Source organism: Erithacus rubecula (genome assembly GCF_903797595.1).
Source record: "Erithacus rubecula genome assembly, chromosome: 5".
Classification (NCBI taxonomy): Eukaryota; Metazoa; Chordata; class Aves; order Passeriformes; family Muscicapidae; genus Erithacus; species Erithacus rubecula.
The window spans coordinates 2,756,990-2,784,455 of NC_136687.1; the positions used below are offsets into that span (position 1 = coordinate 2,756,990).

Below are 27,466 nucleotides of genomic sequence, written 5' to 3' on the forward strand. Positions count from 1 at the left end.
CTTTACATGAACTTTTATATGTGAATTATATACTTTTATCTAAAATAGACAAGTACTATATTTTTTTTTTCCCAAATCCCTGGAATTTTTCACCATTATTGTTTTCCCTCAGTTCTCAAAGATGGTTCAGAAATTGCTTTGATTTTTTCTTAAGAACTGCAGGGTAAATTTTACTATACTCTATTGATATGAACACCTATATAAAAGATACATTTTCTTATGTAGATGTTCTTCAAACTGCCCATTCCTAATTCAGGCCTGCTGCTCCTACTATTAATCATATCCAATGACCTGACCACCTCTGCTAGTTAGAAAATTTTAGACAGAAATTTAAGGTTAAATTTAATTTAACCCTAAATATCGGGGTTCTTTACCTCCTTTTTAAAATTGTTGTCATTATTGCATCTCTAATTTTACTTGTTTTATCCCAAGAACTAAAAATAATTTCACTTTTATTCTTTATGTTTACTTGTTTACATTGTATTTTTAATGATTGCTTTTTGATATTCAGGCTTGAGACTTCCTTATGCAATCATATTAGTCTCCTACTACACTTTCAAGTGTTCTATTAATTTAGGTAATTTGATATATGAATTTATTAAATACTCTTTCCATTTCTCTCAAACTCATTTTCTAATTAAAATGTTTCCCCTCTGCCTGGCAATGTTTTGTTAATGTTTATTTTTTTAAAGTTTATTGTTGCTGTCACTTTTTCCTGTTTCTCCAGTGTATCCCAGGAACTTACTGAACATTATCTGCATGAAAAATGCAAATCTGTTCTTTCATCTGTCTATATGAACATATATATAGATATAGATATATATATATAGAGTGATGTATAAACAAGATTTGAATCACTATATCTCTTTAAAGGTTTCCTCATTTGCATCCAATGCATAATATTTAAATGCCAGAAACAGAAGGTTTGAGCTCATGGTTGCTGCCACTTCTTCCAAATGCAAACTATTCTTAAATCATGGGTTTTTTTGGTTTTGCTTTAAGTCAGGTACTATAAAATAAATTTAAGAACATTCAGTCAAGAAGAAAATGGGGTTTCCTGCCACAGTAGAAGTTCCTGGGAAGAATGTCACTGCCCTTGATGAAAATAACACTGGAAATTTCCCTTTGTATTCATCAGTTGGGTTCAGGTTACCAATAAGTGAACTAAGAATAGGGTTTAGGGAAAAGATGGGCAAAAAAGGTAATATTTTAACAAAAATATTTAACAAAAAAGGCAATAACTGTTGTGGGAATAATGTCCTGTTTTTCTAATTCTACTGCCAACATAGTAAAGTCAGTGACACATGATCTGCATAGCAAAGTGCTAGAATAAAAGTGATGTGAATATGATGAAAAGATGGCTATCTGTAAATTCTAAACTTGAATCAGTTACTTAAATTCTTAAGAATTAATCCAAATTTTTATCCAGGTTTTTAATGAAACAGTGATTATGTTTGTCCTCTATGAGCACAGTCCTCCAATATTAATGTTAAAATTATGAAGAGGAGTAAACAAGTAGAGGAATGTAGGTGCAGTATAATCAGTGGGACCTGATGTTCACGTTTGTAGGATTTGGGTTTGAGTTATTAGAGGACTTTGGGGAAGAGTTATTTTCCTCCAAATACGATGTGCAGAAAGTGATTATACCTTCAAAGCAATCCTCAACAAAATTTGAAAAAACTCTCCTGCTACTTCAAGCAATGCCCTGAAACCATTTACAAAAGTAAATATTTGCTTTCAGTTGTGTATTAAATAAGTTCATAACAGAGTTTATAATTTTTTTAGCCAATGTCTGTGGCTATGTTTTGCCTTATATAAATGGTGATGGTGAAGAAATGATAAAGATTCTTTTAGGTGTCTTCACAAAAGTATATCCTTGATTTTGCATTTTGTCCCTTATAAAATTAGTTTTATTTAGTCTGTGCTAGAGTGTAAATCATGTAAATTAGCAGGCATAATGGCTACAGTTTGCTTTGATCTCTTGATACAAATATTAGCTGTGCTCATTACAGGTTGTAAAGCTCTTAAATGAACTTTACTGACTGCTCAGGTATCTTGCAGCCTTTTAAAAACTAGTAAATCACAGTTTTTGAAGGAGGTTTTCTATTCTGTTTTGCACAATTGGAGGAGATAATACAGAGATGGCCATTTCCATGCTGTCAGATAAGGGGCCAGTGCAGGGTGTGTACAAACCCATCCCCGAGCTTGGCAATTCCCACGAACAGCCTGTGCCGCGTCTCCTGGAAATTCCCCGTACCCCAGAACAGCAGAGAAGGCTTCAGGAGAAAAGATGTCTGATGCTGATCCTCTGCTTGTGTTTCACCAGTGATGCCACGTTTTGCTGAGCAGGTGGAGGTGGCCATCGAGGCCCTGAGTGCCAACGTGCCCCAGCCCTTCGAGGAGAACGAGTTCATCGACGCCTCGCGCCTGGTGTACGACGGCGTGCGCGACATCAGGAAAGCCGTGCTGATGATCAGGGTAGGCACCCACGCGGGGAAAAGGGGGCTTTGCAGGCAGCTCTCGTGGCTAAAGGGAATATTAGTGCCCCTTGTGTTATAGTAAGGGGAAAAGGTTGGTGTTGAAACAGGCGTGGAACAGCAGAATTAGTAAATAAAGAGATGAGGTTGTTTGGTGGGTGAATCGCAATTAGCGTGTTAATCAGCTAGGAGAGGATTTGATCACAACTGCCAGTAGATGAAAACTTCATTGCTGTTTCCATAGTAATGGCATTCATTTGCCAAGGTCTTAAAAGTTTGTGTAGACTTTTTGTTGTTTTATTTGTTTTTTTTTTTATTTTCCCCTAATGCATGTGTGCTGCCTGGGATGTGAGGTGGATCTGGTTAAAATCTAAATGATTAAATTTTCTTGCTGCTCCAGTGAGCCACTGCGGGGATGGTTTTGAACATTTACCAAGGTAAAAAAATGTGTCATTTCAGTGTTGACTAATCAGTTGATTCAATTTGTTTAGACATCTTTTAATAAAATAAACAAACAAATAAAAGACATTACAGAACAACATCATTGTTGTGATAGTAGGTGTGTGTTGCTTTTCACTTGAGTCAGCAAAGATTCAAAAAAGAAAAGCAGCAAACGAAATCTGGTTTGGACATTTCTTCAGCAACTGAAACTGTTATTTGAAATCCAAATTACCTTAAATCTGCCTTAATGAAGCAATGTACAAGTAAAGCTGTGGAGAAAATCACAGAGGAGGCTTTTGAGGCAAATAACAGGGCTGAAACATCAGCTGATCTCTTTGAGCAAACAGGTAATGTGCACTTGTGGTTGTGAGTGTATTATGGCTCTGATGTGAGATTTCAGGCAGTTGGAACACTCCAAAATAGCTCCATTTTGCTCATCTGTCACTATATATTAACATTTACAGAAAAAGCATTTGTCAGGCTTAATTTTAAAACTGTCAAACATAAATTCCATTCTCATGCCCAGTGCTCATCATCAGGTGGCCTGAATTATTATCATGACTTGTGATAGGGGCAAACCCATCCTGTGCCCTGGGTGTGCAGTCTTAGAGGATTGGCTGCTCTTCTGGAAGGGGAGAGAAATCTTTGCTTGAATTATTTCCCTGTGAGGGTGGCGAGTCCTGGCACAGAGAAGCTATAGGTGCCCCTGGAAGTGTCTAAGGTCAGGTTGGATGGGGCTTGGAGGAACCTGGGACATTGGAAGGTGATTATCCTGGAACTGGATGATCTTTGAGGTCCCTTCCACCCAAACTATTCCAGCATTCTATGATTCTGAGAAATGAAAGATCTGCACAGTAAAGGATCTCTGTTTTCCCTTTGATTTTCCAGTTCCTTAGTCTGTAACAACAGTTTCCAAACTTTTCTTAGGACAAGAACAACTGCTTGGCACACTTTGATCTTTTCTAGTCATTTCAAATTGTGATAGTGTCATAGACTCAATCACCAAGTGGGATTTCCTACAACCCCAGGTTTTCCCAGCCCCTACACAGAGCTCCAGCTTCCAGCACCTCCCTGTACATCAGAGTTACCCCCAAGAGTTTGCCATGAGATGCCCATCCTGGTGAGATGTTTCTAATTTTAAATTTTGAAATTTGAAGGCCTGATTACTTGCTGCCTGATTGTTCTGAGTACCTGGACAGCTGATCCCCATTCAGGCTTCTCAGTCTCCTTAGGAAAATCCCAGGTTTCTTTTGCCTACTACTCACTACTACTTTCCACCCGTTGTGTGATATGAGTTAATGAATTCTGTTTGCCCAGATTAGGAAGGTTTATTTTCGCCTTCAGACAATTAACTTATTTATGGAGCTCAGTGTAATACTCCTTACCCAGGCAGAGAACTAAAGCACATAAATGGACTCATTATCCATGTGAGTTAACTGGAAAAATCCACATATATAAGCTTACACAGACCAGAGTTTGCTGAATCAGAACCTTATTTGCTGTAGAAAACAAAATTAGTTTCACTTTGAGATATTCTTTAACATTTCCATCTGAACATCTCACACTGAAATGAGATGTATAATTAAAGGGTGAGGCTATAAAAGCCTTTAGAATATTTTCATCAAATAATCTATCAAATATTATTCACCCTTTAATTCAAGTGGTAAAACTTTTTCAGAATTACAAAAAAGGAAAAAAAATCCAATCTTGCAAACTTTTTAGAGCACCTGACACAATTATTTTCATGCAGTGATTGTTTGTGAACAAGCCATGAAAGATTGAATTTATCTGAGATGAGTGCCCTCATTCCAGAGAGTAAATAAAGCCATTTTTAAAATTAATGTAGGTTGGTATTATTACTTTTAGTAAGCTGAAGGAAAGGGTGGATAGTCTCTGTTCTTCTATCTTTCCCTCAAAAGGGGGGTATTTATTGTCCCTCTGGAGAAGAAAGGAGACTCATTTTTTCATTGAGGACTATTATTATTATTTATACAGAAAAAAAATATCTCTTTTACAAGTTAAGAAGAGATATACATGAATTTAAGAGGATAATTATATAACCTACAAGTAAAATAGAAAATAATAACTTAATTCCAACACCTTTCCTATTGCTGTGTAGGGATGAAATGGCACTTTGTCTTTTCATAGCTGCTTAGGAAATTCCCTCAGTTATTGGCCAGAAACCTCTCTGCAGTCAGGAGGACTCACAATGGCACCTTTTCTCATTCTGATGTGTCTCCAAGGCCAATTTACTGTTACTTGCTGGATTTAAACATGGCCTTTGCCATTAGCAACCTCACCTTGGGAGGCATCTACACCAGCCTGAGTGTTGCATTTGCTTGGTGCACTGTTGGAGCCATTGTCCAGGTGGTTTAGTTCATGTTACAGAGTATATTTTAAACATCTGTAAACCTGATTCTTTGGGGTGATGCCTGGAGATGCTCTCTGGGAGCCTTTTAGGACCAGAGGGTGGCTAGGCACTGGAACAGGATCCCCAGAGCAGTGGTCACAGCATCAGGTGTTAGATCTGGTTATTAAAATTGTTAGAGAGATGCTTTTGCCTGAATTAAGGTGCAAACAAGACCAAATACTGAGGTTGATAGTGTGGATTTCATTTAACAGTAGTGTGAGGTAAAGAAAAAGAGGGGCAGGGTGGGAGAGAAGAAGAGTGACAGACAGATTAAGCAGAAAATATTATCACTTTGTGGATCCTGGCAGCATCTCACTGATCCTCTTCTGGTTTTCTCAGTGGTGAGGGTCCCCCAAAACAGAGTTCAATGGATTAATGTGTGTTGGGGCCAGCTGGGAGTGCCTGGAGTCTCCCCTGAGGGGGACAGGTTTGAAACTGCCAGTAGCAGCAAACTCTGCATCTATGGCATGGCTTTGCATCACATGCAGTTCTCTGCTGCAAGGTCTCAGTAATGAGTCTGGGGTTTTGGGGGGTCTTTGATGGTTTTGTGATGGGTTATGACCCCTCCTCTGCTGCCCCTCACATGAATGTCCCTTGGATGTGGCTCCCCCAGGGTGGGTGGGTTTTACAACTGGGCCAGTGTGTGTAAGGCAGGGTGGGTGTCCACTCCCTCTGTCACACACCCAAAATCTCTCTTCCCCAAGCCAAGCCCGAGCTGATAATTCTCCCTCAGCCCTGTTCAGCTCACCTTAAACCTCTCTTTAGACCTGGACTATAGTACCACCTTTGCCTTTGCTCAGGTTCCCATCAGGTGGCTTAGCTCACAGAGCAGCTCCCCCCAGAAGGCACATTTGAACAGGGCTTTGATGGTCACAGCTTCTTTATACAATTTTGCCATAAAGTCACAGTCCTTTTTTAACAGTGTTTAAGCCATTAATCATTTCAGTCTCTCACACTAAGCCTGACATGTTCAGGAAGCATTTGGATAATGCTCTCAGGAACAAATTGTGATTTGGGGATGTCCTGTGCAGGACCAGGAGCTGGACTTTCATGGTCTTTGTGAGATCCTTCCAATTCAAGATATTTTATCCTATTATTAACCCCATTTCTATTCTACTCTGCTATTAAGGGATTTTCAGTCCTTGGGAGAAGACCTCAGCAAAAATGACTGTGGGGTCCTCAGCCCCAACCTGGGTTCACCCACTTTGGGTGCATTAATGCTCTTCTCCTCTGCCACGCTGGTCAGGTTGAGCCACCATCACCTCTGGGGCAGCCACTGGGGTGGAATCCAAAGTGCTGCAACATTTCAGGTCCTTTTAATACCAGATTGAGTGCAGAATCCCATCATCTTTTGTAGCATCCTGTCTTCAAAGGGTGTTGTGGGGTCCAGTGTTTCCATTGAGTGCCTGCTGCCCCTCAGATTGTATTTGAGGTGTTAGATTTTACTGTAAATCACCAAACAATTGCAGTGAGAGAGATTGTCTGAATGATGCACTCAGTGCTGCTTGCAGCTGAGTCACTCAGGCTGCAGTGGTACCAAAACAAATGCACAAAATAGTGTGGAGTTGGATTTAAAAGCATCTTGTAAAGTCTGGGGCTTTTCCTCCTTATCTTTTAGAATTAGAGGGAATTTTCATTTTAAAAAATAGGGGAGTATCCTTTCATCCCTTCAATCTTTGTTGTCATTACAAGGTTAGCTTGACTTGGTGTTCACAGTGATGAAATTCTTGTAATTGCTTCTTATGATTTTTAAATGCGTAGCAAAGTGGGATTTCTATCTTCATCAAGTACATTTGAGTTGGTGAAATATGAAACAAATAGCATTTATAAATCTGCATATATATGCCATTTTATGGCATATACTTGTATAATTCATATTTTCATACTACAGTTACCAAAGGAAAAAAATGACATAGATAGAAAATATTTTCTTCACAGCAAGCTCTTCAGTCAAACAGCCAGAGAGATATTAAAAAAATATATATATTCCAATGCCTGGAAGTTGAAAGTCACCACATTCATATTAGAAATAAAACATGCATCTTGAAAGAGAAAGCATATATTTATTGTGTGATTTATCTGGGATTGTGAAAGATCCTTCTTCACTGGAAGACTTCCTCTGAATTAGATGAATGCTGTGTGTGGTGGAGATACTGTATTTGAAAAAAAAAATAGTCTTGGGAAGTCTTATGGCTTATGCTGCAAAACAGATTAAAAATTATGAAAACGGTCCATTTTTCTGCTGAAATCAATCAGTGCATAAAATCCATTAGTTTTGAATATTACTCTAGCTGCTCTTGCCACTGGTGGCTGTCAGCTCTGTTTGGAAGCTGCCTCCAACCTCAGATCTGTGATTCCTACATCTGTGTAACCATAAATCCAGGTGTCTGCAAGACAGAATCAGTCTTTCTGTCTTCCAGCTCAGAGAAATGAAGTCTCAGACTCTGTTGTCTTGGAAACAAGGTTTTGAATATCAAGGTCCTGTTAATTATACACAAAAATTAGAGTTGTTCTGATATGTTTAGAAGGCCTTGCTAAGAGTAGTCCTTTAAGTCGAATTCAATATTTTATTATTTTTTTTTTACCTTTGTGTCTAAACAAAAGGGAGACCCTGTTTTCTATGGGCTGCATCTCCAGGGGATCAGCTAGGACAAAGCAATGGTGCACCAGTGAAAAGCATAAAAATGTTAGAAATGGCAGCATAAAAGTTAACCCCACTTCTTCAGCCTCATGCAAAGTGCAGCTGTTTGGGGAAGAAAATGAGTATAAAATTCACCACACTTGAAAACATGAAAAGAGTGAATGTGAAAGATCACTTTGAATTAGATCTCACTTGTACAGAGGGGAAATAGGAAGATGTCTTGTGCTTGTAGTATATTGCTAACAGCTGCATTACTTGCCCTTTTGCTTTGCACTACATTTTCTCCAAGTTCAACATTTATACCCATTAAATTTCAGTCTTTTAAAGACCACAGGTTTTAAGATCCTGTCAGACAATAACAGCAATACATTTTTTTTCTGGATATTTCTTCAATAAGTCCTTGCATAGAACTTTCAGAATATTTTTTTCTCTTTAAGAGGCAGCCTCATGTTACTAGTTACCATGTTGAGATGTAATATTTTGCATATTACATCTTTATTTCAAGTCTGACTATGAAAGCCTTGGAAAGGACTGCACATTATGTTTTATAATCTTATTTATAAAAGTGGAGACAGAAGAAACTAAGAGGAGTATATTTGGGATGTAAAAGAATACTGGCTTTTACAATGATCAGTGAAACTGGCTCTTTGAGTGGACTTGGAGGATGGGAAGAGCCAGCTGTTTATTGAAGCTCTCCACCCTGTTCTTGTTCTAACAGCAAAGCCCAGGCAGATGAAAAGCTGAGCCTTGTGATAGAAAATACTCTTTGCTCAGGGAGTTGTAGGATTCTCTTTGTAGCTTGCTTTTTTATGGCAGATTTTAAGGCCTCATCCTGCCCTCAGGCAGCTGAGCAGAGGGAACAAAGAGATTAAAGGTGGTTGGAAAACAAGACCATTGGTCATTATCATGATGGGTACCAATCCTTCTATTTTACCTGTGACAGTAGAGAGAAGGTAAATTAATTTTTCATCTGAGCTTCTTCTCCTGCCTGTGCTGTTCCCCACACTCTCTGTGCATGCCTCTCCAGAGGTGCAGCCCGAGTTTCATTACCACACTGCCACACTTGGTTATTTCTTCCCCCAGCACTCAGCACCAAAACACATATTTAATTCATCCTCTTCAAGTCAGATGAAGATGGCTGTGTTTCCTCTGCCCATGCTGTGCACTTCAGCGTGCAGCTACAAACAGTGATGTGCACTTGGTGCTGGAAGCCAGGCTGGAGCAGAAATCCTGCCAGGAGACTCCTCTGCATTCCTCAGAGGCTTTGGAGCTGTTCCTGGTGCCTGAGCATCCTCCACACTGAGCTGTAATGACAACTGGCAGTGATTAGCACCTCTGCTAGAAAACTTGACTTGCCTCCAAGCACCAAATGCCAGCCTGGATGATTTCTTCTGTAGTGCTTTGGCCTTCTAGGCTGTCACTGGGGGTGAGGGGTGCCCAGTAAGGTGGGGATTTCTCTGCAGTTACTGTGGATTTCTTTTCCTATTACCTCTGTCATGTATGGTACCTGCAGAACTTGATCATGGCCAAGCTGTTGTACCAGGTTCTATTCAACCATAAAATGGAACATAATCTTCCTTCTAAAGATTCCATTTTTTGCACCATCTGTATTAAATACTGTACTAAATAGTGTTTTTAATAAGTCTGTCTCTCTGTATATAAATAATGACATTTTTCCTCCAAATTTTTTGCTAGAAAGTGAAATAAAAACAAATTAACAGGTCCATAAATTATTTTTTTTTTATCCTTCCTTCCAACATTTTAAACAATCTGAAGCTTGAAAATAAGTAACTTGTTTCAATCAATCTTCCAAGAAACCCTTCCTCATTCATAGCACTAGCAGTGGTGGTCATGATCTCAGCTGGAGGATGAGTCAAATTCCAAAGTTCTGTAAATGAAAATGACCATGTGAACTAACAAGAATATGCAGTTTATAAAATTCATGTTTGTTTCAAAACCAGTTGACATCATTTACAATTTCTTTCAATGGGAAATCTCTTATTTGCTTTGATGAATTTTTCTTTCAGGATGTTAGTTGCTTTTCCCTAGGTATTTACTTTCTCTTTTGAAGATTACATGTAGCTTCCAGTAACATAATAGTGCTAGTGTCCATTTATATATGAAATAACATTATTTTGAAATACTGCTTTCCAGTTGTTAGTGTTTCTAAAGGATATTTGTTCCTGGAACTGCATTCATCACGTTAACAGAGTTAAGAGAAATTGCAGCAAGAAAAGTTGTGGCAAGGTAATGACAAATGCCATTTGTAAAAGAAAACTAGGGTTGAAACAATTTAATTTTTAAGACAATTCAATTTCAGTTCCTGACTGCTGGGGCAGACAAATTCATTTCAGAGGGGAACGGAACAGCGTTTCCTGGGCAGGTAGTCAATGAAATAAGAGCTCAATGTGCACAGGACTTGCTCTGTGTCCTTTTTAAGCTTGTCATCTCCTCTCTGTGGTTTTCCCTGTCGTGTCTCTCTCTCTCCAGACCCCCGAGGAGCTGGAGGATGACTCAGATTTTGAGCAGGAGGATTACGATGTGCGCAGCAGAACGAGCGTCCAGACCGAGGATGACCAGCTCATTGCTGGCCAGAGTGCAAGGGTGAGTGCACACCCCACGTGCCTCCAGCCAGGGTCCAGCAGCCACCAAAATCTCTGCCTCAGAAAGAAAAGGCAGTGAGTTCCAGTCCTCAGGATTTAAGAAAGGATGGGGCCAGGCTGATGATGTGTTGAAGTTGTTTTCATGTCAATCCTATTTAAGTAGCATTTATTGAATGATCTTGAGGCTTTTGTGGTGCCTACTATCAGCTGCTTGCTCCAGCTAGTGCTGTAAGAGAAGGCTTTGCAGGTTTGGAATGTGCTGAAACTGTGGGAGTAGTCAGCAAATTAAAAAAAAAAAAAAAATCCCATCAGAGCACCATGTGCTGTATCCAGAGAAATCTTACATTAGTCATGTTTCCCAGTGTGCAAACCTGTCAAGAAGATCTGTTTAAGCTACTGAGTAGTCCCTGTAATTTAATTGTAATTGAAGACATTTGCTACTGAGTCAATGTAATTTTACCAGGGTAATTACATCATGATAAACTCCAGTGACTGTGATTTGCAGCCTCAGCTTGTGCATGGGGATTGCAAATTAAGCTGATGAGTGCTTTGGGGGTCACAGGTGCTGGGGAAGTGAAGTCTGTTAACACTCAGGAATATTCCTGCTAACACTCAGGATTATGCCACCCTCTGATGAAGGGTTACCTTTTACTGAATAGGCTTCTCAGCTCAGATTATTTTAAAAAAATCAGAATATAATTTTATGCATCATGAAAATATATTTGACTAGAAATAAAGTTTTTTTTTTAAAAAGCCTTTTAACATTTTCCAGGAGAGAACCAGTGGGAAACTGGGAATTATCTGAATGATTTTCATGGCTATTTCACACAAGCCTGGTTTGTTCTGATGTGCTAGAAGTGAAGCTGTGGACTAAATTAGAAGCATTCTCCCCACAAACTGAAATACCAGCAAAAGTTGGTAGCTGAAATGGGGATTTCTTACCTTGGAGTCTGGAAGAGGATTTGTAGTGCTGAGAACCTAAAGACCAACAGGCAAAGATGCTGCAAAACCTTAGAGGATCAGGACAGAGGAGTTTAAGCTGCTGTGCTTGAGGCTTGACACAAAGGATTTACACCCTGAAAAGAAACAGCAGAGTAACAGAAATCTGAAAGAAGCTTACTCAGAGGTGTGGGAGAAATGCAAGGCATGGATCCAGTGAAATGGGCAGAGATTTCTGTTTGTCTTAAAATTATTTCCCTGGATATATCAGAAAACCATGTATCAGAAAAACTGGAGTTTTATCGTGACATCTCTAAGGCAAAAAATCTCTGGATTCCTTTCTGTGAGACTGGTGACAGAACTGTTCTGGATGTAGTTGACTATCTTTTGTGGTTTTTGTATTTTGTATTTTGTTTGAGATATTCAAAGTATTGTCTACTAAAGCGAATCTCAGGTATAACAGAAATGAGATACAGTACAGATTATTTTGTTGAATTTCACACCCTTTCTCATCTTTTTGGTTACATTTAGGACTGGGTAGCATCTCATCCTTTCTTGATCTGAAACCCAAGTAAAGACTGCAGTAATTTTTCTTACTAAGAATCGAGTTTGCCTGGGGATTTAGGAGTCTTAAAATCTATTACATTTATTGTGGTTATTATTACTGCTATACTTAAAGCCTTCTGCTTTGATCAGCTATACACTGTATAAACATAATATATCATAAAGACAGTTCCTGAATAACATGGATTGTAATGTGGTACAGGAAGCAACAAATCATAAAAACATAAAAGGGAAACATTTTAAGCAGAAGCTTCCCAGTCCCAGTCTGGAGTGCTAAGCAGAATAGAATTTTATCTGAACCTTTTCTGTGGAAAAGATGCAAAACACTTTGATTTGTGCAATGTAATGGATTTGTTTAATATGCTTACTCCACAAGGCTGTTAGTATTTCAGTAGAAAGACTTGTGTTGGTCTTCAGTAGAAATAAAACTGGAATTTACAAGTTGCATTTGCTGTAGGATATGGCTGCTTTGAAAGCACATCAGCAGCTGGAACAGAAATATTAAAACACTGTTTACCAGTTTAAGGTGTGTTCAGGTGAAGCTGCCACTTGAAGAAAGCACAGGCAAGTCATACAAATAAACTTCCCAAATTTCACTACTCCTATCACATTCTCTTAACTTCAGTTAATTCCTCAGTTCTGTTGTTTAATGTGCATTTTATATATTTATTTATTAGCTTGACTTGCACTTCATTTTTCTGTGCAAAGACTATTATGCTAACATTTGAAACTGCTGAGTTACATTGATAAGGCCTAATTAAAACTTGTCCTGAATTTTAATTTGATTAACTTGCAAATTTCTCATTTTCTGATCTACTGTGTATAACCCTTTTTAATTTCAGTTTTGGAAAAGGTCAATTACGAATTTTTAAAAGCCAAGAGCATTTTAAGAATATGTAGAAAAAGACTTCAGCTGATTGAAAGTGACATAAACAAGAAAAAAATGTAATGACACTTAAGTATGTGTCACACCCCATTAAATGCATAATATGGTCTTCAGAACCCCTAGAGCCAAATAGTAGCTTAACTTGGAAATCATTATTCAAAGTGTCCATTTGATCTTCAAAAGTAATTATTATAATTTTTTAGGATTTTTTTTGAGGGGGGCAGGAACTTTGTGCTTTGTTCATGCTGAGGCAGATCAGTACCAACCTGTTCAGTGCCTTTTTGCATCTCTTCCAAGAGAAAATGAGAACACTAAATATAATCTAAAAGATATATTTGTTACAATTTACTTCAAATGCATTGTCTTGTGTGTCATAGTTTATTTTAGTGTTGTGTTAATCTGAAATCCTGCATTTCTGACAGAGGATGAGACTAAGGGAGACACAGCAATTCAGTCTGCCTTTTCCCATAAATGTCACTCATTTTATTCTTCCTCATAATTGAGATTTAATCCTCTTTTGTCAACTGGTGAATAATGACAACACTATAAATAGAAATTTTATCATCTTGAAAGTGCAGAAAGAGGCATAAACATGCTGTGACTGTGCTTTTGCCTGTCCTGACAGAAATCAAATCCCCACAGGATTTTGCTTGGCATCTTCAACTCCCATAAAGAGAAACTCAAGCAGTTGGGACCACTGGAAAGATGCAGTTTGTAGCTTCCTTTTGTTGCTGTTCTTTCTCCAGGCTATCATGGCTCAGCTGCCCCAGGAGGAGAAGGCAAAGATTGCTGAGCAGGTGGAAATATTCCACCAAGAAAAGAGCAAGCTGGATGCAGAGGTGGCCAAGTGGGATGACAGTGGCAATGACATCATTGTGCTGGCCAAGCAGATGTGCATGATTATGATGGAAATGACAGATTTCACCAGGTAAGGACAAAATAACCCCATCTGAGGAGCTCAGCTGTGCCACATCTTCCCTTTCCTGCTGGATTGGGACCCTTTTGAGATGATTTGCTGTGGTTTTGGGGATGCAAAGCCAAGGAACACTGATCCTGTACACTGCCCTGGCTATTTGTCCAAGTGGGATTAATCACATGAAGTTTTTGTGCTATTTGCAAGTCTCTTTTATTTGCAGATCATTTTGTATTTCAGCAGCAAAGTTAGTCTGTGACCTTGCAGACACTCAGTGACATTTTGTTTGGTACCCATCCAAATGCATGTTCCTCTCTGAACTTTCAACATTTCAGCACAATTTGTGTCAATCAAAAATAATGGCAAAACTATTTATATCACTTGAACACCGAACTACCTTCCAAAAAAAAATCCCAAATGAAATGAAACTGGTTTGATCTAGGAGTTAGTCAGTAATGATTTTGTTTTTGCTTTCATGTTTTTTGTCTGTTGATGTCTTATTCTTGTCTAATTGCAGAATGTCCAAAGGCCATTCATTAATGATACAATGAAAACAGAATTACAGTCTTTAACTATGGTCATATTGTTAATCACACCAGGGAGAACAGTTTAACAGATTCTTTAATTCCAGATCACCATAGTAAATTAAATTTTGTTCAGTGTTTATTTTTGAAGTGGGTTCAAAAGTTTAAATGGTATTTATCAAAATGTGATTACACAAAACAGGATGAGAATCTTCCTGGTTTTCTTCAGGATTAAAATCAGACATCCATTTCTTCATCTCTTTGTGCTGCCCCATCCCTGGAAGTATCAAGGCCAGTTGGTTTGGGCTTGCAGCAGCCTGGGATAGTGGCAGGGGGTGAAATTGGATGGAGAGGATATTTTACAGAATTCTGTAAAATTTCTTTAATATAGCTACTTTTGTACTTGTATTTTCCTGGTGTCTCTGATCCTTTTGCCAGCAAAAAATACAGTAAAATCTGCAAACAGTGTCATTGTATCATGGAAGGATGAAAGGATGACCTAAAGCAACAGCCCAGAATATGACCAGTTTCTCCTGGACAGCCTTTGATATCTTGAACATGAATTAAAAGTTTTACAATTATATTTTCTAGCATCAAAAAGGACAAAACTAATTTGAAAATGAGATACAAACTACTGACACATTTGAAGTAAATAAAAAAAAAAAATCAAAGTGCACTCCTGTCTGCATCAGATTCAATAACAAGTTGTTTAATTTATTCCATTAAAACAGAAACAAGCCCTTCACACCTTTTTGGTTGGCTCTAACCTCAGCAGTGTTGGAATAGAATTATTTTTCAAATGCATGGTGTTTGTGACAGTCAGAGCTGCTCATGTAATTAATGTAGAATCTCATGAGGTCACCAAGAAGTATTTTCGTTGCAGTTTAAGTTCACTAGAAGTGGGATACTTGTATTTCATTTGTTTAAGGTGGTAATAAAAGCCTGGAAAGAAGATTAAAGTAGAAATATGTTTCAGCATGTTATTCTTGCCATTATTGATTAAAAAATTGAAAACCAATGCAATGTTGTGCTTAGAAAAAATGCCTTCTGTTTCAATTTAAAAAAAGTTTGATCATACTGTGATTTTCCACATTAAAAAATGGAAAATGAACTCACTTTCAGTTGAGACTTTCTCAGGAGCAGCAGCAATTTTATTGCTACAAGCAGGATTAAAGATTTGAGTCTGAAACAAACTCAGGAAAGTCTGTGGAGACCTTTTGTCTTAATGCAGTTTGGTAGTTTTAATGACTAAATCTGAATTTTATGAATCAAGTTAAAAATATAGTGAAAGATCAGGCTTAAAGCTAATTATACATGTTTTAAGTGTAACATTCAAGAGTGTAAAATAATGATTATGCTTCACTTCTCTTTATTTTCCAACAAAAAAATCTACTAAAAAAAAAACTTTTCTAAACGTGACATCCTTGCCCTAGACATGATGGGCTGAACATTTAGCACTGGCTTGGGAATCACATAATTTTGAAATAGTTGTGTATTCCAGGAACACCATGGGCTTAATGAGCACTTAAAAATGCATATACTATTAAGTACAGCTCATGTGCTTGAAGGCACCATTGGACTAAATTGCCAGTGAGGCATTTTGTAAGGGAGAGGAAATACAGCAGACAGATTTCTTAATCAAGCTGCACCATAAAGTACTTAAAAGGCAAAATTGTAATAAATTAAGAAGACATTTGTGTTACTATTTTAAAATGGAGCACTCAACAGGGTCACTAAAACTGTTGCTTTTGGTGATTTATTGAGATTGTGGCTAATATTCTCGTGTTTCACAGAGGGAAAGGCCCCCTGAAGAACACATCTGATGTCATTAATGCAGCCAAGAAGATTGCAGAGGCAGGATCCAGGATGGACAAATTGGCACGGGCAGTAGCTGATCAGGTAGCCCCAAAATGAGCTGAAATACAACCTAACCACCATTTTTTTCAGGAAAAGTCAGTCTTACCAGAAAATTACCTGTTGGGAGTCTGGATGCTGATCTTCCCATTGGATAGGAGCTGGTTCTTCTAGACCCATCAGCATTTTGCAGGACAAAAGAAATGTTTTAAATGTGGGGTTTGTTTGTTGGTTTTTTTTTTTAGAAAGTCATAAATTAGTCTCTCCATAGCTCAGAAATGCCTGACTTGTTCCCCAGCCTCATTTCTGGGCCTGTTAGAATTAGATAAACACTCAGGTTGGAAAAGACCTGTGAGATCATCACATCCAAAATGTATTTGCTGTTAAAAAAGCAGTAGGGATTTGGATGCTCCATTCTTTTTGCCAACTGCCTAGGAAACTTTAAATTCTTTTTGACTCATTCTTCCAGCAATTTTCCCTTGATTTGGCACTTCTTCAAGATTCTCTGACTCCCCATTTTCTACTTTGCCTCAATGTATTGTGCATATTGTGGGTTCTGTGTCCTCACTTCCTTTACCAAATTTGTGTCAGCTGGACAGATGACCTTGCTGTATATGTATTTTCAGATTGAATTATCTGTTTATCTGGAGAGTAAGAATTAAAATTCAAGATTAAAATTCATATTAAAAGTCAAGAGCCAAATTTCAAATCCAAGCTCTACATAGCTAATTATAGATTCAGGCAAATTAAATTTCACTATTTTTCTCTTTGTAAATTTCCTATTGTTTCTTTTATTTAATTGTTATCAAGAGAAAATTTTCTGGAACTGATAACTTCCTTGCCTCTAATGTTTCTCTTCAAAATTAGAATGTCATTTTTTTCTTTAAGTAAGAGTGTCATAGTGTGTAACACACTCTGCCAGAGTGGCAAAAATCCTAAAACTGCCCATTTTCCTGTAACCTCAGAAATGTTGGGTTTAGGTCTTCTTCAGCAGCAGCAAGCCCTTTTGCTGTAATTAACCCATTCCAGTCCTTCAAATGTAGCATCTGTTCATTTTAACTCAAGAAAGCAGAAATCCATCTGTCAGCTGATGAAATTCCTAGTCTGCAGTATTTGCAGAGGTGGAATATTTTAAAAAGAGAAACAGAAGGAGACTTGTTATGCTTAGAGTGCCTTGACTTGAGTCACATTTTAAGTTTCAGAGGACTGTAACCCTAATAATAAAAAGTGAAATTATTTTGAGAATGAAGTATTTGTTTTAATGCTTGCACTTTAATGATATTTCACAGAACTCTGGAGACCCTCATGCAATATAAACTTTTTATGGACAGCTGCATTTTTAATTATTGTTCCTATGAGAGAGCCTTTACATTTTTTTTCACTCCAAGTTATTTATATTTAAAACCTTTACAGCTCTGCAGAAGTATTGCTTTAAATTAATTCCTTTCAGTTCATAGACTTCAAGAACTGAATAAATATATTTATATTAAATTGGCACTGGTAGGGAGGTGTTTAAGGGATTAATGCCTGAAAGGTGTGGCTACTGTCTGAGGAAGAGAGGCTCTGTAGCAGCCACAGTGAAGCTCCAGTTTTGTCTATTATCAGTTTTAAAGGGAAAGAAAAAAGCCAGGTGACTCCTTTTGGGGTTATAGACAGCAATATATCCAACTACTTCAGCATGAACACATTCCTTGCCAGCATTAGCTGCTGGGACCAGAGCAGTGATCTCAAGGTAGGAGCTGTGATGTTGTTGGGTCATGCGCATTTAATTCTATCAGTTTTTCTTGAAATGCTCTGATATTTTTTTTTTTTTAATTGACCATAAACTCTGTAAGGAGATAAAAAGGCATATTTGGAATCTTTGTTCCCCAGGCTATGCAGGACCATTGTCAGTTGGGTTTTTCTGGATAGCCCCAAAGAGTATTTATGGGAGACAAGCTGTTAGCACTGGACCCTTTTAGCTCTGTTTCACCAGAGTGAATTACTGAGTCCTGCTCTCCTGAGGCAAGACTTTGAATATTAACTACAAGGCTGTTGTTTGTTATGCTGTTGATATTGTGAGGGATGATGCAGTTGCTATTAACAGTCCCAGAGACTATGAATAAATTGTACTGGGGCCCTTCTAGCTCTATTGATTATGAAACCCTCACAGCATCCAGCACATTTGACCTAGTCCAATCCTCTGAATGTCTGCACAAATGCCAGGGGAGCTGCCAGGCATTAGAGTGGGGGTAACCACTCAGAACTGGGTTTATCTGGACATTAACTGGTCCATATTGGATGTTAAATTACATGTCCAGCAGGCAGCCTGGAGTTTCAAGTTAAACCTGGTCTTTTGGCTGCTCAGTACAATTCCATAAATTAATGCACAATTTTAAGATATTATTTTCATAATGCTGATAAAGAGGTTTCTCATTTTTCAGAAAGAGTGCATCTTGCAATTCATAAATCTTGAGTTAAATGAAAGCGAAGTTTTCACATTCTACCTAGTACCTCATGTAAAGACAAAGTGGAACAGATCCACCCAATGCACACACACTGCCTGTCTCTAATCTCACAGCTCAGCTCATCTAATCATTCTCTGTGTTGCTGCAGTGCCCAGACTCAGCCTGCAAGCAGGACCTGCTGGCTTACCTGCAGCGCATTGCCCTGTACTGCCACCAGCTCAACATCTGCAGCAAAGTCAAGGCAGAAGTTCAGAACCTGGGAGGAGAGCTCATTGTGTCAGGGGTAAGCTGGGATTTGTGTTTAGCCATTTGTTTCCCATGTAGCACTTGAAAGGGAGCATTCTTGATTTCAATAATGTACCAAACAAAAACCCACTGATTCATAAGCAAGGTTGTTTTTTTTTTTAAATTCTATCACCATTATTCCAGGCCTTACAGTAACTTGTGTAGAGCAATTTGATTTTCCAATTACCCTTTGTTTATACTAACCTTGTAGAATCTTCATTCTTCCCAAAGAAAAGTAATTTCATAGCCTAGAAAGTCATTGCCAAGCTGTGAATATTATAATTATTTGGAGCTTTTGTATATTTGCTCATTATAAATCTTCTTTCCTTTGTTACTGCTGGTAATTTCCTTCCTCTGTGCAGAAGCCAACTGTATGAAGTGCACATTGTTTAGATGGTGATGACTAATGGGATTCATTCACTCAGGTTCCAATGCACACTTTAGGTTTAGCAAAAGACTGGAAGGCCAGCAAAATATTTTAAATTTTGATACATGTGCTGTTTCCAAGTAGCACAGTGATTATATACTCTAATACCACCCAGTTACTTCAGTTATTTTCCATGCACACTACAAACTTCTTACACATAATCTTTTGTAGAAATAAAGACAGGCAGCAGTAATATTATAAGCAATGAGTTTTTTACATTTTTAAATTTTATTTTTTTTCCCTTCTCCTATGTTGGCCTTGAGCCTCTGGGAGTATTCTAGAATCAAGAAGAATCAATGACTGCTCTTCATGATTTCTTTTTTTTCACCCTAGTTTAGCCCCATGACACCTTTGTTATCCTCTAACTCAAGTACAGACCATATGTATGTAAATTTGTAAAATATTCCACTCTCCTGAGTGTTTTTAAAACAACAGTGATTTGTGAGACCTAAGATGCTCAAAACAAATTGTTTCTAAACGTTTTTGTTTGGAAAAAGCACCCTTTCATTGTTTAAGCCCAATCAAGTACGAAGATTATTAGGACAACAAACTTGTGCCCTTCATTCCATCCATATAAGATTCCCCAGTGGCATCACTGGCCTTCCTCAAACATATCAGAAAATGTTCTCAGTCACAAAACCTTTTTTTTTTTTTTTTTTTTTTTTGCAAAGCACTATGGAAGGTCTTAAACATTTGCCAGGCTTTCTTGGATCAGGCATTCTGAAGTCATATACACAATCCTAAAAGGAGCTGCTTAAAGGTTCCTGTACCTGTCCTGCAATTGGTCTGCACTTCTTGACATATGTATGTGTGTAATTTTAATACCTTGGTCTTCCCACAGCAATGACAGATCCTCTTCCACTTTGCTGACACCAGCGGCGTGCTCTGTCCTTGTATCCCTGACAGCTGTGCTGATCCTTTCTTACCTCCTGCCATCTGGGTCCAGCCTCTCATACCCATCGAGTTGTCATGTTCATCTCTCTGAAACAATTCCCCCAATCAGTGCTTCTCCTGGCTTGGCTTTTGTGGTTGTGTGTGTTTTCCTCCACTCTTTATTCAGTGTTTGTGATGCTGAATAAGCCGTTGTGAGCCCTGCGCATCTCCTCGTTCTGGAACATGCCCATCCGTTGTGCAATTATCAGTGGCCAAACTGCTTGAGTTCATCATTCCAGTCTGGCATTGTTGGCACCTGCTGCTTCCCAGGCTCCATCACCATTGTGTTTCTGTTTGGTGGGGTTTTCACAGTCAGTCTCAAAGGCAAAATGAGCTTCAACCACCGAAAATATTTGGGTCCGTTCCAAAGACTCAGCAAAACTGACCCACAGCAAATTTGAAGGTTGCCCAGCTTGCTTCTTCTGCTAGTGCTCTGAGCAGGAGGAGGTATAGTGAGTTGAACTCCTGTGCATCCCTTTATGAGAGCATTATCTTGTGATCTGCCAGGACCCAGGCAGTGCAGAGCTTTCCTGGCAGTGTTTTCTGAGCTGTTGATCTTCAGGGTGCTGGGTACTGTATGCTCCTTTGCTATCCAGAGGTCTGGTATCCAAGTGCACATCCACATCTGCTTGTCTACTTGCTGCTTCTGCTTCCATCTTCTTCTTCATTCTCTCTTGGATAGCCAATTACAAATAAACAGTATTTTATTTATGCTAAAATGAAATACCATTATTTGGCAACTTGCATACAGTACAATGTTAGAAGTACCATAGAAATCCAGAACTCAAGCTTCTCAATCTATGACTGCAGAAGTAAGTTTCTGTGACTGTGCTATATTTAAGTGTTTTGATGCAAATATCAAGCACCATGACAATTTTACAATATTGTAATTTACTACTGTGTTTACAAAGAACCACAAGACAATTCATATTGATCCAAAAGATGACTTCAGAACTGTTATGGGAGTAGGATCTCTGCTTGAATTTTTTCATTATTAAGAATATTAATCAATATTTATAAATGAAATGAATGTATGCATATGTATGTTTGAATCTTTGTGTGGGTGTATGAGTATTTATATATAAAGGAAAGAGACATAAAACCAATTAAAAGCTAAAAGACAGATGAAAGCCACCCCACAGTTCTTACAGTTTTGTTAGAGAAAAATATGTTGCAACAACTTCAAAACTACTGTGTACATAACATTTAATGTGCCGTATGTCTTTTGATGAAACTTCTATTTCTTTTTTTTCCCCCAAGATTCAGTAGTTCAGTATGGTTTGCCTCTGAAAATAACCATAAAGCTGATCTTGTGTGCTTTTTCCTCTGTAGATTGTTATGATTCTAGCTTAGCATGTGAAGGGTCCTTTTTGGCATCAGCGACTTTGCTGCAAATAGGAAAGCAGATCAAAAAGTAAGAAAATGTCACAGTCCTGAATTGTAAATTATTTCAGTAAAGAACCCACTGTTGTTTTTGCTTTTCTTTCTCCCATTCCTTTTTCCCTCCCCTCTTTTTTCTCCTTTGATCTTTCCCATCACACTCCCTCCATGCAGATAGCAAAACTATTTTTACCAGTTAAGTTAGACATGGGAGTTAGGACACATCAGCTAATTCCTCATTAATATTAAGAGGGCAAAGACAATTTCTGTCTGTTGATTTGGCCCTTTATGTTCCAAGGTGAGACCCTTAATTCCTGATTCCAATGGAGTTTTGAAAAGTAAAATAAGAAAAAACCCTAATACCAGTTCTTCGCTGAGGAGCCGTGGAAAGCCAAAAAAGATTGCAGGAAAGAAAATAAGCAAAAATGGTGAGGAGGATAGATTTAAAAAAAAACTAAATTAATATAAAAATAATAAAATATTTAAAAAATATTTTAAACTGTGTAGATGATAGCCTTGTTCCTAATAAAACTCTCTTTGACCTTGGTCCATAAATAGATATATGTTTCTGTAATTTTAGATTTCAAGATTCAATTTCTAGTCCCCCTCTGAGAATAAACAACCTCCTTTAATGAAATTATAGAGTAAAAGCACTTCAAAATAATTTGCTTTGTCTCTTGCTTTGGTTTATTTAAGGTAATGCATATTTGCTTCATAATCACTTGCAGTATTGTATTGGAATGAATCCTCTGAGGTGCTGAGAGTACACTGCTCTCAGTGAAGTAAAATCCCATTTACATATACTTAGCTCTTGCTGATGGCCTTGCCTTTCTGTGGGAGCTACTTTTGTTCAATAGAGTTGCTTTTAATGATGTTTCTTATTTGGATAAAAAAAGCATCCTACTTCTAACTCTGGGGCTGCTTTATTTTTCTGGCATTCCTGTCTGCCTCTTGTTAGCAAGAGAATTACTATAAAACAAATCTATATATTCATTTCCTATTCTAGAATAAATATCCACTTCTTCTGTTTACTGCTGCTCAGAAGCTGATCAGTTCATTTACCTACTATCCATTTAGGCTGTGAGCTTGCATTTTTAAATTCTTGTTTATGTTAGTAGAATTGCCACAGTTTTACCTGTAGGTTTAGATTGAACAGAATTTAAGAAAATCCCTTATCCAAGGCAACTCCTTATCATGTTCAGGTTTGATTTAGAACCCTACAGATAAAATCAGATGTATTATCAGAAAAATTGCCAGTCTTAAATTCTGAAGCAGACAGATATGCAGTGTCATACAAAGTAGCAGCCACGTGCCTTTGAACACTGTCCAAAAGTATGGGATCAAAAGCTAAAGCACACTCCAAACATAACTTTAGCTGGATCCAGTTCCCAGATATTTTCCAAGTCCTATTTATCTTAACATATTAGGCTCAACTGTGATACCCAGAGAAGGATTTCTCTATTCTGCTGAAGATACAAGGCAGTGTAGTTAATATGGAGAATTTACCAAGATTGTGAGTTCTTGCTTGGTGAATTGAAAGGAGGAGTTTAGCAGGAACAGAAAGGTGAAAAGGCTGGAGCCACCCCATTAATTTTGGGTAGGACATGATGAAAATCAACAAAACACTCAGAATGGGAGGGTGGATACATAAAAATATGAATACATACAGATATACTACAAAATAATTATATGTTTATCTGTGATCAGTGATAAGAGTAAGGTTACCAGAAAGAGTCAGTCCTCATCAAATATGAATGAGTCTCATTAGTTATCAGAGAGTCACAGTGAGCATTCAGCAGTTATTTCAGATGTGGTTTCCCTATCAATTCTGTCTATGGACCTTTTAATAAAAAGGGTTTCCATGGCCTACTTTTCTTTTAGTTAAGGCTGAATCACTCTAAACTATCTCATACAGTAAAAGCAAGTTGGTATCATGTGGACAGTAAAGTATCAAGTTACTGTCTATTAATTCTATAGACTCAAATCAAAATCAGGTAGTTTGAAGTTCACCTGTTATTAAAAGTGAGCAAGGCCATCTTCCATTGAATTTGGATTAAGTGCAGTTACTTAAGAGCCACTGATGAGGTTTATAATTTCCCTGAAAGAGAAAGCCTTTCTGGGTAGTTTTCCTTTGTTTAAAGTTGGCAGTCAGAGAGAACCTTTGCATTTAAAATGTTGAAAATGTGTTGATTCGGAGTTTGTTAAACAGAGCAATTTCATTCTCCTGGACCAAGCAAGAATTGTGGATTATATGAAAGAAAGGTTCCTCAAGGGACAGTTGCTAAATTGACAAAACTGTTGGGTTCCTTCTTATCAAGATTCTCAGGAGTGCAAAAAGGTTGCTTAGCTAGCAACAAAATGAATTTTGCTATAAATTTATAACAGAAATGGAACTGCATCCAAAGCACTGTGGGCAGCAGGGGAGGGAGGGGATTCAACCTGCCACAGAATAAGAGGACAGTCTTAAGCTGTGCCAGGGGAGGTTCAGGCTGGACATCAGGAGGGATTTCTCCACAGAAAGGGTGATTAGACATTGGGATGGGCTGCCCAGGGAGGTGTGGAGTCACCATCCCTGGAGGTGTTTAGGGAAAGGCTGGACAAGGCACTCAGTGCCATGGTGGTGCTGGGTCACAGGATGGGCTCAATGAGCTCAGAGCTCTTTTCCAACCTCACTGATCCTGTAATTCTGTGGAAGCAGAGGGTGCAGAACAGCACTTAGGAAATAATAAGGAAATGAGCCAAAGAAATAAGAGATATTACATGTTCAGGGGAAGAAAGCCAAACCAAAAGCAAAATAGTATGAAATCAAAGAATTGCAGTGTTGGGAAAGAACTGAGATGTAGTCAGGACCATAAAGTTAGTTGAACTCCACAATAATCTCTACTTTCTTAATATAACAAGCAGAGAGAGAAATACAAATTTCAAGGTCTTTAACATTGTGAAAAAACAGCTTCTAGGACAGGAAGGCTGGGGCTGGGCTGTTAAAGGGAGACCTTGATCAACACTTGAATATACACAGTATATTGTCATGTCATCTGCTTTGGGAGACATTAAAGACACAAAAAATACAGAAAGGTGTTTTAGCTGGACAGTCTGGGATGGAGATATATCTGAGTAACATTGGCATAAGTGTTTGAATGTATGCAGATCTATTGATATGTATAAGGGTAAAACAGCCATATTAAGTGTACTCAGTTCCTAAAAGCATATATATATTTAAACAGGTTTGGATAAACCTTTGTGTGGAACAAATCTGTTTGAACTAACTAATTTAGGAGTCTCCAACTCCTGATGGCACAGAATGTCCCTCAGTACAGGGTCCATGAAGGGACAACCTGATGATGTGGAATAAAAAATTCATCATCCTGACACTGAGTCAATTTAGTACTCCTAAAGGACAAAGGCACCAGTGAGTTATGCAGGTTAATCAAAATAAGTGCTGATAAAATCCCTCATGGTCATATATTCATTATATATGATGCATTTTATGGAATCTCTGTCTTAGGGCTTTCTCAAACTTAAAACACTGAAGGATTCTTAATTATCCTATGAAAAAAGATATATAAAATTTAAAAAAGAGGCATAAATAGATGTAATGGCTCTAAATCTGTTTGCAGCACCTCTCCCAAACATTTGACACTAATAGGAATTTAGTTCATTATGTGTAGCTTAGCTGTTGCATATTGAAGGAGCATGCACCAGGAGCTCAGACAGTTTATGCAGTTGACTTCCTTGGAGGGATTCAAGCCTGGAGTAGACAGTGTAGCAGCTGAGATCTGATGTTGGTAATCAACTAATTTCAAGTTAAAAGTTATACAAGTGTTCCTCAGAGGTCTTTTTTAAGTGATATTTATGCAACATTTTGATTCAGCCAAGTGAAAGATGCTCAGGATGTTTTTCCTGTGTCAGAAAGTTCACAGGGTTTTGTCTTTTTAAGAAGTGCTGGATTGGATGATAGTGCACACTCTGAGCTTTGGGCATCAGGGGGATCATAACTGGGATCCACAGAAAAACCTGTGCAGAAGCCTCTGGAAAGGTTAATTTCTTTTCATTTTTGTCTGAGTGTTCCTTCAAAGAAGGTAGATGGTGGCAGACAGAGTTTATGTAAGGAAAAGCAGATGAACAAAGCTCAAGACACAACTGAAAAATCCAACAAGAAAATATCTTTGTGCAATCATCTCAGTTCTTTTGAAGTTCCAATTTTTTTATACAAGGCTATTCTTAGGACTAAGAAAACACCTCATTTTATATGAATGCATGTATAAACATACATAAATATGAAACTGTATATCCTGCATAAATGGAAAGATGTTATCTAGAATTTAATTTGCAAAGCAAAATTACACTGCACTTGTCTTCATTAGAATATATTCATGGAGACAAGAAGCACACACACCACCTATATGTCTGCATTCAGTAGGTTTAAATTTAGACAGGTCAGACTTTTATCCTTATTAAGAAGCTTTTTGGCTCCAAGGAACATGCTCTTGTGCTTTATCAAGTGGCTAATATTCATGCATTTCTGAAGATTAAATTTATTGAAATTTCTCATTAGAACAATTTTCTGCAAAGAAAAGCATTTCTCATAGCAAACCCATATTAAGCTATTTAATTCCTTGAAATCAATGTAAAGTGTTACAGATTCAAGATTAAAACTTAGAACACATATGATCATCGAAAAAGGTTAGAGAATTGATAGAAATATTATTGTATGTGCTTCATTACATACTGCATTTGCTTTAAAAATAGTAGGCACTCAAAAATTCAAAGCTCTCCTGCTACAGTGGTTACAGCTTCACTTCAGCCTGTTTTTCTATTCCAGGCCATTCTGAATGAGCTGGAAAGAAAATGGGAATATAATGGCTTTGTGATACACAAATTACACCAGCAGTACAGTAATTAGCAGGGCTCAAAGACCATTCTAACACACCCTAAGATATGGTCCCAAAGGATTATTTCTGTTAGAATTACTACAAATAAAGAGAGGACTTTGGTGCTATCTGATGTTCACTTGTTTTTCTGTCTTATGGCCTTTAAAATAGATGGTTTGGGACCAAGTGTCACCATTTTGTATTAAATAAGAATTCCTTTCCCCAGGACATTCTAAGTCTGCCTCCCTAATGCACAGCATAGATTTGATAATAGATTCATCCCAAGGCCATAAATGAAAATGAGATTTGTTTCTTTCACATGGAATTACGGGGACTTGAATGTCCATAAGGACAGATTTAACCCACAATAGGAGATTTTGGCTTGTGTTTTTTATACAGAAGTACATCTTGTAGCTCTTGAAATTATTTAACTCCTTGAGTGGTGACACCAAATCCTGCTTCTAAAAGTACTATCAGATGATGCTTTTGCAGATATTAAAAGAATAACAGCTAAAGTTCAGACTCATCAGTTACTTTGACTGTAATTGTATTTCTTGACAACCAGAATTTCAGATGAGTAGGGCACTCATAGAACCTATTCACAGACAAGAAGATGTGCCCTCAAGGGAAAGCATCAGCAGCTTTTTCCAGCCTGAGCAAAATCAACTGCAAATACTGAACAACAAAGTTTTTAATAAAACTTACAACAAAGTTTTTAATAAAATCCACAAAAGAGACATGTTTCCATTAAATAAGGGAGATCATAGTGGCCTTTAGGAAGAGAGCTGAGTGAGGAAGGTTAAAAGTAGCCTCTGAAATTTTTTTCTACATTTGGGACATATTATTATTAACACTACTATTTATGTAGCTC

At 37.8% G+C, this 27,466-nt stretch overlaps 1 protein-coding gene across 3 annotated transcripts in view; it reads left to right on the forward strand.

Moving 5' to 3' along the window:
- Positions 1–27,466, forward strand: part of CTNNA2 (catenin alpha 2) — a gene marked incomplete at its 5' end in the record, with an annotated part of 444,577 nt that overhangs the window by 397,468 nt on the left and 19,643 nt on the right. For all 3 annotated transcript variants that reach the window (XM_079307292.1, XM_079307294.1, XM_079307293.1), the window contains 5 exons: positions 2,327–2,478; positions 10,460–10,573; positions 13,708–13,889; positions 16,192–16,297; positions 18,848–18,982. In XM_079307292.1, coding sequence (XP_079163418.1) covers positions 2,327–2,478; positions 10,460–10,573; positions 13,708–13,889; positions 16,192–16,297; positions 18,848–18,982 — 689 coding nt within the window. The remainder of the gene's footprint in view (positions 1–2,326; positions 2,479–10,459; positions 10,574–13,707; positions 13,890–16,191; positions 16,298–18,847; positions 18,983–27,466) is intronic.